The sequence below is a fragment of the Apium graveolens genome, chromosome 4, assembly GCF_009905375.1.
Source record: "Apium graveolens cultivar Ventura chromosome 4, ASM990537v1, whole genome shotgun sequence".
Taxonomy (NCBI): domain Eukaryota; kingdom Viridiplantae; phylum Streptophyta; class Magnoliopsida; order Apiales; family Apiaceae; genus Apium; species Apium graveolens.
This window is the reverse complement of record NC_133650.1, coordinates 309999119-310015639: the sequence shown is the minus strand read 5'-3', so window position 1 is coordinate 310015639 and position 16521 is coordinate 309999119. Positions and strand designations below refer to the sequence as shown.

The window sequence follows — 16521 nt, the reverse complement described above, 5'->3', positions numbered from 1 at the left end:
AGTTAGAGTGCCATACCATGTCCTTGACGATTGCTTGAGCAGTATACTAGTTCATACCAACCTGAAGTAAGATTGTGAAGAAGAGATTGCATAGTCCAATAGATCTGCAGCTGCAAAGTCCATGAACTGTGGTGCACTGACTTCCTCTTTTAACTCACCAACCAGGAGTACACTTGTACACATCTTACTAGAGTACAATTCCAAGTGTAATGTGCAGCAAGTGCCTGATATGTCGTAATATTCTCAAGTCTCGTCACTGGTGCTATATGTTAGATACTGCTTCCTGATAATAACCTAGCACAATATACAAAATTTCACTGATAACATATCCAGCTTGCAAACAGCCATATCCCTCAGATAAACCTTTGTTGTTATCTCCAAAGGTAACCAGGGGGCCAGCTTTCTCAATCACATTTGATAGCAGGGCTCTATCTCCGGTCATATGTCTTGATGATCCACTGTCAAGAATCCACACTTCTGGTTTCACCTACTTTAATGCCCTGCAACACAAATGGATTAACCCTTCTTCGGAACCCAAACTTGGTTGGGCCCGACATACTTGTAGAACTGTCCTTTGTCAGGCAAAACAACATTTTTAATCTTAATTGTCTCAACTTTCTGAATGACTGAACATTTGACCTTGTAAACAGCCTTAACAAATTTCTGTTTAATCCTAGGCACAAATGTCTCCTTTATAGCCTTAGAAGGACTAGCAGTCTTTGACCTATCATGCTTCTTGTTATTCACATGCTGACGAAGAGTAGTCTTATCATTAGAAACATGCTTACCATTAAAATAAGCATACATCATATTAAAAGCACAAGACATACAATTAGCAATACTACATGCTCTATGAGAGTGATTAACAGCATGCAATTTATGCATGGTAGACATGGCATTATTGTTATCCAACTCATGTGTGTCTGAGTTAATCTCAGTTGCTTTCACAACTTTGACTGGAACTTTCGACTCACATGACTTGGAAACAATCTTCTCATTAGCAAGATCTTCAGCACGTATTTCTTCTTGAATAACAGAAGAGGTCGCATCAAATGGTTCAACAATTGATGGTTTATAGAGGGGTTCATCAATACCCTTAAGCACATGTGGTACTTCCCTCCCTTTAGCACATACACGAGGAGGGGAGTTTATGCCTAATTCTCCAATAGCAACATTGTAATCATAACCTATTCCAGATGTTTGATTAACAGATTGCTTACTGTAGAACTCTTTAGCCTTCAAACAAGAATTGAAGTAGGCTCTAACCTTAGTCTCAAGACCGGTGATCTTGTCTTTGAGAATAGTTTCGAGTTTTCTATAACAGTCAACTCTATTCTCTAGAAAAGATACTTGTTCTTTTAATTTGTCTTGATTAACGTGCACAAGTCTTAATTCATTGACCTCTTTCTCAAGGTCTGTGATCTGTAAACTTAACAGTTCATTATCACGACGTGCACAATCTAAGTTACCTCTTAGATGATAAACCATTTCAGCATCAGAAAGTTTTACCTCTATTCTTGACGATGAAGCTTTTCCATCAATAGCCATAAGAGCAAGATTTCCTTCATCTTCATCTTCACTGTCAGTATCATCCCAGCTTCTTCCCTTTGCCAGATAAGCCCTTTCAGAGTTCTTTCTTACTTGCTTTGGCTTCCTACATTCTGTGGCAAAGTGTCCCAACTCATTGCAGTTATAGCATCTGATGGTGCTCCGATCAACCATCCCTGTTTTGTATCCACCACTGCTGGTGTTAGAGGATGAAGATCCACCTTTCTGGAATTTGTTGTAGTTGGACTTGTACTTAAGCTTGGGATTCCTCTTGAATCTGACATGGGAGAATCTCTTGACAATTTGGGCCATTGACTCGTCTTCCAATTGCTCCAGCTCTTCCAAGGAATAAAAATCATCACTTGATTGATTTGTAGTAGGAGGATCATATTCTGCTACTAACATATTTTCCTCAGCCTTGGAACACTGTACCATTCTTTCCAATTGTTGAGATTGCTGTTGTTGTTGACCTTCAGCTACAACTGCAGTAGATGTGCTGACCATTCTATCCTTCCCGTAGACTTCCTTCTGTTGAATCTGCTCCAACTCATAGGTTTTTAACACTCCATAGAGTCTGTCCAAAGAAATCTCACTCAGATCTCTAGCTTCCCTAATGGCAGTGATTCTATGTTCAAGATGAGTTGGCAGTGTTAAAAGGAACTTTTTGTTGACCTCCCTCATTGAATAATATTTCCCATTTATGTTCAGGTTGTTGATCAATGCATTGTACCTCTCAAACACTTCAGTAATTCCTTCTCCTGGATTTGATTTAAAATATTCATACTCAGAGGTTAGGATCTCCAACTTGTTCTCCCTAACTTCCTCTGTGCCTTCATTAATCACCTCAATAGTTTCCCACATGTGTTTGGAATTTTTACAGTTCATCACATGTCTGTTCATCAAGGGATCAAGGGAATCAATTAATATTAATTGAAGGCTGGCATCCAAGGAGGCTTCTTCCTTCTCAGCAGGAGTAAAATCTTTAGGCTCTTTTGGATAGGTTCTAGCTTTGGTAATCACAACATCATCTACTATCACATCTGGTTCAATAACCATTGGAGTTTTTAGACCCTTCTTTAACAAGTTCAGATATTTGGGATTTGCAACTTGTAAAAATAATAGCATCTTCTTCTTCCACATGATATAATTTTCTTTATCAAATAGTGGAATTTTAACGGTTCCAACTTTTTGTGAAGTCATTATGAATTTTTGAATAAATAAAAATTCAAGGAGTTGAAAAATCACAAAAGTCTAGGATCTTGATTTGTTCGTTAATCAGAAGGCTCTGATACCAATTGTTAGGTCCCAATGTGTTTGTAGAAGGGGGGGGGGTTGAATACAAACAGTACCGAATAATCGAATTAAATGCGGAATAAAAAATGTGAAACAAAATTCAAGTTAAATAAGAATATTATTAAACTTGAAAGGTGTTATAACAACTGTATCGATTACAAGGAATTAATCTCAAATTAATTATCACAAATTTAGAATAAATTCGACATGAACTTTTTCTATTTTTGCAATAATTAGAATCAAATGCTAAACGCGATTTGAGATTAAGTTCTAGGGATTTTAATCCGCTAGATTGTTACACAAGAGCAAGATAAAGATTTCTAGTGGATTGGATTTAACTTTACAATCTAGAAATTTAATCTTGAAGTATGCAGATGAAAAGATGAAATATTTCTTCTTGTTTTTCTTTTCTGCTTTGTTCTTGACTTCTGTGTTCTGGATTATTGAGTTGCTGCTTCTCTGCTTCTTTTTAATCAACAACCGAATAGAATTGAATTGGCATGACAATACTATAGCTGGCAAGACTTTCGGTAGGACAATGGATTGAACTAGCAAGACAATCTAAATGAACTAGCATGACAATCAGAATGAACTAGCAAGACAATCCTTCTCCTAGTGTAACTTTCGGTGAGACTATTGAAAATGACCTAGCATGACAATCGGTATGACAATCCTGATTGTCATGCTAGTTCATTTTCAATTGTCTTGCTGATTTAATGCAGATTTTAATCCAATTTAAATTCTGAAAATTCCTAAAATTAATTCAGAATTAATTAATCAATTAATTCAATTAATAAATAAATTATTCTTCGCAAATATAATTTATTTTCTTAATTAAATTAGATGACTTAATTAATTAATAGAGAATTAATTCTAGTCTCCAACAGCACCCATTCTTCTGCAGATCTTCTGAAAATCACTGAAAATTATGAATCAATTCCACCACTTCAATGTTGACACTCGATGTACTGTCTGGTTCATGAGTGACTAACTTCCGTGACGTTTCTTCATGTCTTGACTTTGACACTTTGATTTTCTTCAGATTAAATCCTTGTAATTAATGATACTCTGACGAGATCTCTGTCACTTGATTAAATCCACGATCTTGATTTATATCACTGAGGCATGATCAACTTCTTGAACTTCTTCCAGTGAATTAACTCCTCAAGTCTGTAGACGAACCTTGTTTCTGAATCCTTTGACAAATATTATTTTGCGAGATCTCTCTGACGGTCGATCCACTATTTACTTATTATATTCTTATTTGAGTTGAGTTGAATCCTCGAATATACAAATAGGCCTATGACATATGACTTACAGAACCGGGTCGGGATTTCTTGGAAACCGGCCCGGGCTGGGACAAATTTTCTTAAAAATATGAGACATGTTTTTATCCTGCGGGCTGGGCAAATTTTTGTACAATAATTATTTAATCTAAAATTTTAAATTTAAATAAGACATCACATGTAATATTATAATAATAGAAATATGTTACAATTAATTAATTTATTATTGTGCCAAGTCGAAATTTTTTTAGGACTTTTTTAAATCTGACCTTTTAACCGATTTTTCCAAGTTTTGGATCGGGCCGAATTTTTAAGGAAAAAGGAAGCCCGTTTATAGTTGCGGGCCAAGTTTTTTTTCGAATCCGGCTTTTCACACCTTTTTCGGATAGGATAGGACCGGATCGGATTTCGGTTTCGAATTTTTTGCACTATGATGAGTTATTAGGTTTGAGGTTATTAGTTCTGGTATACGTTTGGTTGTTTCCTCATCGAATGGAATACATATATGTATTTCAAGTTTTTTTCCCATTATAAGTTTTTTAAAAATTAAAAAGTTGATAGTAAATATATGAAGTAATATATATTTTATCTTTGTTAGTATTTTTTACGTATTTAAAAGCAGTATGACTTTTTTAGTTGTGTGTTTATAAAATTTCATTGCATATTTAATAAAATAAAGGGGTATTAAATATTTAGGATATCACCTAAGATCTTACTATTTCTTCTAATTTCTTTGCAATTTTACTACAGTGAAATATTCATACTTCAAAAGAAAGCTATATAAAGTCAATTTCAATCACAAAAAGATTAAAAATTTACTCTCAGTCTTTCATGAGTTTAAAATTTCCATTTTTGCAAAAAGTTGTGAAACGTTCTTTTTCAATACAAAATTTAAGATGGTATTTTTGCAGAAAAGGGTTCATGAATCATTTATCAAAAAACTTTTCTGAATTCCCCAGTCTAGGATCCAACCAAAAGTTCATCATGATAAAGCCCGATCCGATGGCTTTTTTGTGCATCTCTAATCCTATCCCTGCCACTGGATGAATGTCTCTTAATTCTACTCAATAATCATCACTTCCTCACAAATGAAGAATGTCAATAATATCACCCGTCTTCACGGAGATTTTCGAGAGAAGGATATTAAGCTGTACTGTGCAGTTGCTCTGATCAAATATTTGTCATATATAGGACTACTACAGACCACATGCAGCTGGGATTTTATTAAATGACACCACATTAAAACTTGATAATCCTGTGATAGAATTTGGTCACCAGCACGACTTAACGTTCTCGTTACTCCATATGTAAACTGCGTATTCTGAGCTGACTTTAATGCCGTGGTCCAAGTAACCAAGGGCCTTTCAAGTTTCCCTTCAAAAATTTCTATCGGTCAGTTGCTAGGCATGCTCGAGATTTAGATCATGATTACCTGGATATTGTGAAGGATCAGTGTAGGTAAATCAGTTTTCTGTTTCTTCTAATGTTTAAATAATGGTGTTGCCTTAAAAGACAAAAACACTGAAGCATTCATGTATTGCAAAAGGGATAAATTTGATGACTGATTTATCAGTAAACTATTAACAGCATTCTCCTACCTATCACAGCAAGTACGACTCAACAACAGTCCGCCCAAACTTCTGCTGGACATCTCTAGGGGTTTCAATCTGATTATATGAAGGAAAAATAATTAGCAAAAATACAGATCAAAACAATTATGAACTGGTAATAACACTGTACTGAAGGTACTTACTGCATTTAGAGCCTTAAAAAGAGCTTTAACTGTGTTATGAGGATTCCTTGATCCAACAACCTACATGACACTTATTTTAAAAACAACAGCACTATGCCATTTTTAGGAAACATCGTGAATACACAAATTGGGATTCCATACCTTAGATTTTACATTTTTAAAGCCAGCTAAATTTAACACAGTTTGTACAATTCGCCCCGCTTTCATTCCGGTAGTAGTTGGGCCAGGCCAAAGATAAACCTGCAGATATGGGACAAATTGACAGCTCAGCTACTGTTACACGATAACAAACCAAAAGGTCCTTTCTCTCACAATGATATTATACACACACATAAATATATATAAAAATACCAAATGATTGAATACCTTGGTTTTCTTATATGATGTTTGCACTGCATGTGCAATTGTGTGTTCCTCGTGACGCTCTATATAATGGAGATTTTGAAAGCATTTCTCATGCGCCTGTTACAAAATCAGATCAGCAAATTATAAATACAATATAAATACTTAATGGATGTTTATATGAAAGAGTAATTCTAGAGGTACCAAAAAAAATTCCCAAAACTTTCCCAAAAAATGAGGTGTTGGTTTGTGATTGGTTGATTCTCATAAATGTAAAGGACCCCAAGTGTGTTAATATGAGTCCCACCAATGAAAACATGCCATGTGTTTTTTGGGAGCTGTTTTGGTACCTCCAGCACTACTCTTATGTGAATACTCAATTGGAAATTTGATGTATTCATATGATGTGATCTAATCAAATGTAATAGAGCAAAACTAAATAGATACCAAAATGCAAAATGAAGCCTTTCAAATTCTCCTCATCAAGTCTTCGTATCAAGAACGCAAGTAACACGAGGACTAATGTGCATATAGAAGAAATTGAGGAATATGGTATATCCACATAATTAGGAATTTGACTTGACCAATAAACAACCATCCTTATTACAGCAATTTGCCCAATAAGCTACTAACTGCTATATTGTAAGCTAATAAATCATTAACAATTAAGTAAAAACACCCCATACCTTCTGAATGGCAACGGGAATTGCGGGCCCTTTTGCTTTAGCAAAACCAATAACACCATGGTAGTTACCGCAGGCTAACATTGCAGTGTATTTTACGACTTGACCTCCCTATAACAACGATCGCAACATGAGCAGATTAATTATAAATACGGTAAGACGCGGAGAAGCAAGTTTTACCTTTGTGACTTTACAAGTTCGATTGACATCGATTATTTTCACATCAAAACCCTGCAACAAGTTTATAAAGTCAATGGCTATGACAGTGATGATAAATTTTCAAACGTCCATGCACACACACATATATATGCATACTAATGATCCATCCATGATTTGATACACTACACATTATTCTCAAAAAACTCCTAATAGAGATGACATAATAGTTAAAAAAACAAAATTCATCAATGACCTTTATTATTAATCCCTTTAGGGCAAAAGAAGCTTCTCATTCATCACAGAATTCTTAACATAAAAATCGATTTTGACAAAATTTCTTGAAGCAAACCTACCTATACATATGGCACTAAGCTGGATCGCTAAGTCATGCTTATAAGTTGAAACCTTTAATTTCTTTAACTTCTGACCAAGTGAAATTTAAACTTCGATAGCAATGCTATAATCTTATGAAACCTAGGGTTAATTTGAACATCATAAAAGTCAACCAAACATTTCCCGAAACCAAGCAAGAGCTTGATTAACTTGTTTATTTGGCCATACTTCGAAGACAAAACTATTTGGATAACCAATTGATGTGAGCTTTTGAGGCCTTGAACTAGAACACCCAATACAATTAAGAAGACTTCTAAACTCTGCAGTTAATCTATGATGAAACTTTAGAGAATACTTCGAATAGGAGAGATGAGTTTAGGTCGATATATAAGGAGATAGGACCCAAAGTTTTTATCTAGGAAAAAGAGAAGCAACTTAGGACAAGGCCAATTTAAGAATCTATAATCTTAAACCGATCTAAACCTTCAACTCTTTAAGGCACAATACATACAAGACAAATAAAGAAAGCTTATTAAAAATGTTAAACATAAGTTCATGTGAAAGGCAAATTCTAAAAATACATTAGAATTATATGAAAACATTACAAGAACCATTATTTGAAATGTTAGTTGACCAATACCTAAAATTAATAAATAATTATTATAGCTGATATAGTAGATTGGGGACTCAATAAATTGGAACACGGAGAAATATAGAGCCAAAGTTGTCACCAAAACAATAGTTCATAAACTGAGAACAGTTTTAATCCATGCTAAAGATAAATATAACTAGAAGCTTCAGACTTGGCGTCCATATCTAAATATACTATAGCCCTGCAGTAACATCATGGGTAATTTTTATGGCAAAAAAAAAAAACATCACGGGTAATTTCTTTACTCCGAAGTCTAAACTAAAAAGGCCAAGCCTCAGCTTGATCACATAAAAGTTTCTAACTTAACTTTGAATGCTTGTTTTCAGCTAGCCTAAACTATGAGATTGAGATATATGTCAAGGCAAACCTAAAAAGTGCACTCTGAAATGACAAAAAAAGTTGATGTTAAATATGAAGTCATGTGTCCTAAAATGCTACGTAATATAGGATATCACACCTAAAAAGTCCTAAAAAAATCATTTCATAGAGCATGCGCGGTTGACGTTAGGTATCATTTTTACATATTAGAACTTTAACAAAATTCATGTTAGGCATACTCAACAATAAAGCACTCCTAATCACCATTTCAATTCTGCTGTAAAACCATTATTATTTATTACTGTTCCTACCTCATATGACATGTAAGGAAACAATTTAATATCTTAATTATACTAAACATTAGAAATGCCCCCATAATGTTGCATACAGCATAATTCAGACTCTATTTGTTCCAAGTAGGCGCTCTTTCAATTCTGAACTAGGTTCCAGCTACCAAACTCAGAAAGGAAAAAATAATTCGACAAGATTATAAATTAGGAGCAGTAGTGAGGAGGTTGCAACCCCGATCCTGGATAAAATGACTGACAGAAAGTGACAATGATATGGCCATATGGGAGACTACATTAATAAAAACACTTACAAGAGCCATGTACAAAAAAATTGTGTTTTTTTGAATATACTAATACTTTAAATTAAGATAGGCGGGAATAAATTTCTAGAGCACTACACTTCATATTCAACAAAATGTCCAATTGATCCAATTAGTATGATGCAGAGATATCAACAGGAAAAAGGTATTCGGGAACATGTCCATGTATGAATAATTGGAAAAATAGCAAATCGCTTACTTTTCTGTAAAGAGGCCTTCTCTTCTGCTCAGTCAAGGAGTTCCTCTCTTCAGCAAGATCTCTGATCTCCTCCTCTAGGACCTTTCCTTTCTTTCCGAAAGTATGATCCAAGTCCCCAAGCTTGATTTCGAGTTCTTTATCAATAGCTTCAAGTTTCTCCAACAGTATATCATCCCTCTCTTTCATGCTGTCAAATTCCATGTCATCGTCGTCATCAAGTTGAGCTCGTCGCATCAATTGTTCCTTCTCCAATTCCTCATTCTCAATAGCAGCTTCATCTTCATGCTGGAATACCCCATAATTGGCAGGATTATTTGGGTCATAAGCTTCCTTCCAATCCACCAAACGCATTGCCCTGTTCAATTTTTGTTGGAGAAGAAATTTATCCTTCCCAGTAGCCACCTTCAGTCTGTTCATCAATTCACCAATTACTATATACTCAGGACGAAGCTTAAAGTGCTTTTGCTCAAATTTGTCAAGTCTATTCATCCATTTAAAAGATTCATCAAGAGTCTCTGCACAGAACAGAAGCCAATCAATTTACAGAACAGTAGAGGACTTTAACTTCGAACCTCACTGAGATTTTGCAGCTTAAGCTTAAGTTTAACACAAACACAAAACCACGATAGCGAAAGTAGTCATTCAACAGCAAGAGTACATGACCATATTAAACCCAAAAAAAAAGTGAATTTAGAAGGTTACTAGCATCCGTGAAATTTTTAATAATCTCTTTATGGCGCTCGAACTTCCTTTCAAAATCATCAGATCTCTTCTGAACAGCTTCAGGAGAAAATCTGTCATCATCTTCATCGCTCTCAGAGTCTGTGGGCTCTTCGAACATCATGTCTATGTCAGGATTTGGAGGGTGTTTAATCTTCTCTTTCTCGAGCTTATCAATAAGCGGGCCTACGCCCAAGTAATCCTCATTATCCTCAGCATCAATGTCTGCAGTATCCAACCCCATTCGGATCCTCTCTTCCCTCTCCTTCTGCTTCTGTCTTTCCACATGTGCCTGAAGCGATAGTGGGATCGACGCAGCATTATTGCAGAAAGACCGTGTTCCACACAGAGAATCAGGAACCCGGGGTACTACATCTTGTAAATGAGGCCTAAAAGTAACTAACGGTCTATGAAATGGGAAATCAGACACCGATCTACACAACTGTGCGCTTCGAATATGACGAGAACACGTCAAAACATACGAAACTCCTCGCAACTTGCTCATATTTCTGCAACAACAATTACCAAAAGCTTGAATCTACAAGATATAATGTATTCTCATTTGGATGTGAAAAAATCAAATTCCCTTTTAGTGAGATTAATTTCACACTCTGGCTAGTGGGTCTGGCTTAATTATCAATTCAAAAATCCACCATAATTTCCGAGCTACATAGACAAAATGAGACAAAAAAAAACACAAGTCACTTCTTAAAATTCACAACTTCTAATTGCACGCACCCTTCCATGTAATAATACAATCAAAACTTCTAACAATTAACACATCACTATATCCAATTTTCACGATAGTCAAGTAAAATCTACAATAACATATATATGCTCACGTAATCAATACATAACCTGGATAAATTCATACTTGTCTATCTTTACCTCATACATAACAATAATAATCTCAATAAACGAATAAAAATTCTCCACGAGCATACATTTATCGAGGTTTAACCGTATATGTTTAGCTAAACAATGAACCCTAGCTTTCGAACCTCGACATATCAATATTAATCCCAATAAACGAATAAAATTCTCCGAGAGCATACATTTATGTATAGCAAAACCATAAACCCTGACTTTTGAGTTTCGATACACACAACAGCAATCACATTTCGTAAATCAAAACACAGATCAGCTACTTTCACATGAATCATTGCATAACAAACTGAATATCGAGGTTCAAACCGCGAAATCGTCATTACATTTCACGAATTTACACACAGTTACACGCACAGTCATTTATATTCATTTTGATTCGAAATTGAAAAAATCAAAAACAGAGATTAGAAATTGAAGAGTGATAAAATGATATGATGAGAATGAGATACCTGATTAGATTCGCCGGTGGCGCCGCCGTTACTAGCCGGAGTTTAGAGAAACATTTAAACCCTAATTATTTAGAACAGAAGCTTAGGCCCTACTATATCGCTTCAGGGTTTTAGAAATATTAATTTCAGATTCGGTTCGGTTTTAATTTCCAATAATAAAAAAAATTATTAGTAATTAGTTTAATTTTTATTTAAACAAGGTATAATATATTTTTAAATAGAGAAAAATATCCATCAATACGTTATATAATTATAATAATACATATTGCGCATATATATTTAAAAAAAATTGAACGTTGAACTCACGTAAGTTACGTGAGTACGTACTTGACTATCAACTGTTTTTTATATTTATTTTACTTAGTGTAATAAATTTTTTATTATCCGTTTTGTTTTTAAGTTAATTTTTTGATAAAAAGGGGAAATTTGTAACATATGTAACTTGTTCGTAAAATTTTAAAAGAAATTAGTTATAACTTAAATATAATAACTGACTTGTAAGTGATAGATAATTTTTAACGAAAATGTTAAAATTTATGTTCGACGGTTTCTCTTCTAAGTTAATTTAGGTGTTTAGTAAAGTGACTTATAAGTATATTTTATAAAAATTAAAATATTTTTATTTAGAAATATATAATTTTACAAAATTAAAAAAAATTAAAATTATCGCAGTCACCAAACGAATAAATTTGAGAAATTATATCATCTAGTTCAATTATGAATACTATTAACAATATTATTACACGGCGAAATCCACGCACATTCAGTTATAACTATCCACGTTTATCCATCACATAAATTCTTGAAGTAGAATACTCCAAAATATAATTTTATCTTTTAGTTGTTCGAAATACGTTGTCATTTTCATATAATTATGAATAATCATCATAGTGAGAACGATATCAAATTGCTTATCTATATTATATACTGACATATTGCTAAAATAATAAATCTAGTTTTCACACCTGGAATGATTGTTCAGTAACCATTCTAGAAGAAGAATAAATATGTTAAACTTAAGAATTTCGTGGTATAAGTTCGTTGTCGTCACCTCCATAACAATTTGCAAGGCGATATCTAATGCTCGACCCTTAGTACAAAGCCATGTATTTTTTTTGTGCATAACTTGAATCTACAAGATATAATGTATTCTCATTTGGATGTGAAAAAATCAAATTCCCTTCGGTTATAGCCTCGGTTAAGATACGATTATCGTGTACTTCATCTTCCCGCCATGCTCATGCAAAAATAAAACATATCTTATAATCATATAGGGTGTACGCTCTATTTCTTTTACTGCACATTTAATATGAATATCAACAATAACTTTAATAGCATACTGCAATTAATAATTGAATAATATGAATTAATTTGCCAACAAAATCCATGAATTACAAAATATAAATAAATACACATACTTCGAAAAATGGATGATTTCGACCATGTTGAGATATGTTAACCACATATAGTGTTATGATTTGAAGCTGATTTAGTAATTAGTAAAATATAACAAAAAGTCAAATTTTTGTATAGTGATTATACATTTTTGCATTAACCCATTTTCATACCTATGAACAGTCGTCATTGAGGAGATACTTACCTCCTCATATTCAGATATGCCTTGTGTAAAAATCAATTCATAATTAATGAATGTGCGACAGCCATATCTCATCTACTTTTTGTCGATAATTCCTACTTTTTCTTTCTAGCTACTGAATCAGAGGTCAGTATTATGAAGAATATTTTGATGAGGTATGAGAGTATCTCGGGTTAAGCTATCAACTTTAGCAAATCAACTGTGGTGTTCAGTAAAAATACTACGCCAAACAACAGGAGATTGGTCTGCAATATCTCGGAGGTACATGAGGTAAACATCCCAGACTATTATCTAGGACTGCCAATGCACATAGGCAGGAGGAAAATGGAGATCTTTAATGGGGTAACGGAAAGCGTGAAGAAGAAGATGCAGGGTTGGCGAAATAAGAGTATTTCAAAGGCAGGGAAGCTCACCTTACTTAAAACGGCAGCACAGTCTATCCCGAATTTCTGGATGAATCTGTTTTTATTGCCTAATGAGATATGTGAGGGTATTCATAGACAAATGAACAAGTTTTGGTGGGAGAATGGTGGGAATGGAAAGGGAGTTCACTGGTTCTCATGGGAGAGGTTGTGTGTAATAAAAGAAGCGGGAGGCTTGGGGTTGATAGATCTAAAAATATTTAATATCTCAATTCTTGCAAAACAAGGCTGGCGTTTGTTGAACAAGGAGAACCAGCTTGTTGCAGATATTATGAAGGCTCGCTATTTTCCCAATTGTGATTTTTAAGATGCTAAGCTTGGTGCCAATCCAAGTTTCATGTGGAGAAGCATATTAGCTTTACAGGAGATCATACGACAGGGTTGTAGGAAGCGAATTGGTAATGGCCACGATACATTCGTTTGGAAAGTACCCTGGCTACCATGTGTGGAAAATGGGTATTTAACATCAAGTATGCCTCGGGAGCTGGAAGATATTACTGCTTACAATCTGATGGAAGAGGATACAAGACGTTGGGATAGTGTAATTCTCCGTGATCTTTTTAATACAAGAGATGTAGACCTCATTCTTAAAATACCATTACATGTAAGAGACAGAAATGATACATGGTTTTGGTACAGAAGGCATTTTCACGGTTAGAAGTTGTTATCGTTTACTGCAGGGAGAACAAGTCATGCCACATAAGGAGTTTTGGAAGAAAGTATGGACACTAAAAATACCAGGTAAGGTGACTAACTTTCTATGGAGAATATGACGTGCATGCCTACCGACAGCGATAACTTAGACTGAGAAACAAGTGCAGATTGATGTACGTTGTAAATGGTGTTTGGAAACTAAAGAAACTGCAACCCATGTACTATTTAATTGCCCGTTTGCAAAGTCGGTCTGGGCAGCTACAGGATTGCAGACTACTATTCAAGTGAGACAGAATGATACAGCTTTTGATGCTCTGACAAGAATCTTCTCCAGATGTGCTTGGGAAATGATTGTACAGATAGTGATGCTTTGTTAGAGCCTTTGGAACCGCAAGAACAAGTGGGTGTGGGAGAAGATTTATATGTCTTTGTTTGGAGTCCAAGCAGAGGCCATGAATCTGCTACATGACTGGAGAAGGGTGATTCAGGAAAAATGAAAAACAACCCAGTAGTGCAGCCGAACTCGAGGAAATGGAGTCCACCACCATCAGGGTATGTAAAAATAAACATTGATGCGGCTATCTTTGCAGAAACTAAACATGTTGGAGTAGGCAGTGTGATTTGTTGGGGTTAAACCCAATAGGTAGTATGGTCTTGGTGATAGAAAACATAATTGAGTTGGGTAATAATTGTATGTGTTGACAATTATTATTATAATGGGAATGAGTAATAATTGTACAGGTAGACAATTCTTATTGTAATCAGATTAGGTATGTCTTGTTGGCTAAGTTTGTGATGACTATATATACATAGTAATGATATTGTTTTGATGTATGCTTGAGTATTGTTTGACTTAAGTATCGCTTGAGTGAATACCGCTTGGTGAGATTGATTGTATTATTGATAATTGTTTTGATTAATAATACAAGTTGGAATGTGGGTTTTTCCGCGTCATATATTGAGTGTGTGTTTTGTATTGTTTATTTGGTTCTATACTTGTGTGTGTTCCCCCTAACATGATTAGTGATGAGTATGGGCGTTTTTTGCGAGCGAAAGGACGAAGGCTTATTGTTGAATGCCAGCCGAAAGAAGCTGAAGCGTTGAGCTTAAAAGAAGCTCTATCTTGGGTACTAGAGAAAGGATTCAGGAAATGTATTTTTGAATCGGACGCAAGGGATTTGGTAATAGCGTGTCAAGGTAGCAATGGGAGAAGCTATTTCCACACTATTGTTAGTGATTGTGTAGACATGTTTAAGCACTTTTGTGATGTGCTAGTGCAGTTTGTTCATAGATCTGCGAATGGCGTAGCTCACGTGTTAGCTAGAGCGACCCATTTCTTGTCAGATACACATGAGTGGACCGATACTGCTCCTGAGTTTATGGTTGATGCCCTAAATTTTGATTCTGTTTAATGAAAGCAAGTAATTTATTCTCAAAAAAAATTAAAAAAAAATAAAGCCTACAATTATAGATTTATTCATATGAGCATCTTGGTACAAACAAATTTTATCCCCTTTCATCATTTTTTAAATTAATTAGGCTAAGTTTCAATTTAATCACGTTATGGTTCTCTGTGCACGAATGTGTCATAACAATACACCAATACGTGAACAATAACACTACAAATAGTTTGCAAATCCAATTAAATAATCTTAATTGCATGAAAGTGGCTTCAATTATAATTGTTCACATAACAATGATCAACATTTAATCATAGACAGACGCATCACTGTTGTTAATTATTTAAACACCGATTGCATTCTGTGAGTTGTCATTAACAAATGTTTGATTTTTCCAAAAGTTAAATTAAGCAAAGTATGGGGGAAATGAGGCACAAAGAAGATCGAGATGTCTTTAAACTGTACGAGTGTCCAAAATATTTAGGTAACTCTTATTCTCCTTATATGTATGTATACTGTGTTGATAATAATATAATATTTGTGGGTTTTATTTTGCCTATTAAATATGTTATGTGTATATATTGTGTGGATTTGTATATTTGAGCACTATTGGATAACTCAAATGATTAAAATTTTATTATTTGTCATCTCAGATCCTGAGTTCGACTCTCGCTCTCCCCAAGAATTTATTAGAATGTATACTCATTTTTAAGGTTATCTATAGTTTCTACCGCCTCTTTTGAATAGTAACTCCACCCCTTTCCCAGCATTGTACCCTCCAAGTTGTTAAAAATACTGATGTCGCCACTGCTTTGTTTTTGTTGATACATAATTACATATATATTACAGAAGAAGAAAGCTTTTGTTGAAAGTTTCTTAAGATTCTGTTGGAAGTCAAGGTTTTTCCCTACTCACTCTTTAATCTGAAATTCAAATTACTTTATTTAGGATAATCCCAAATATGGACCTAGCACCTTACCTACTGCATATTCATTTACAATATATATTGTGTATAGAATATCCGGTTGATGATTTAATTAGAGGTTGATTAATTGTACAAGGATTGGGTGGTAAAGAAGCTGACAAGTTATTTAGCCTGGAAGATTTGAATGCAGATTATGGTCGGAATTACAGAAGAACGAATGTGTGGAATGGAAACAAAGAGAATGTGGTTGTTGACCGTACTGTCGCCGATCATAGTGGTTTATCTTCTTC

The 16521-nt window shown here is 34.5% G+C and overlaps 1 protein-coding gene across 1 annotated transcript; it reads right to left on the bottom strand.

Annotated features, from left to right (window-relative positions):
• Window positions 1-5109: 5109 nt before the first annotated feature.
• LOC141721718 (uncharacterized) lies at window positions 5110-11361 on the bottom strand. Its single transcript, XM_074524780.1, has 10 exons — window positions 11234-11361; window positions 9879-10405; window positions 9177-9691; window positions 7086-7136; window positions 6909-7016; window positions 6247-6342; window positions 6022-6120; window positions 5881-5940; window positions 5726-5794; window positions 5110-5559 (listed from the first exon to the last, which is right to left on the bottom strand). The coding sequence occupies exons 2-9, from the start codon at window positions 10399-10401 to the stop codon at window positions 5729-5731; spliced, it is 1518 nt and encodes a 505-aa protein (XP_074380881.1). The 5' UTR covers window positions 10402-10405; window positions 11234-11361; the 3' UTR covers window positions 5110-5559; window positions 5726-5728.
• Between the last annotated feature and the right edge of the window lie 5160 nt (window positions 11362-16521).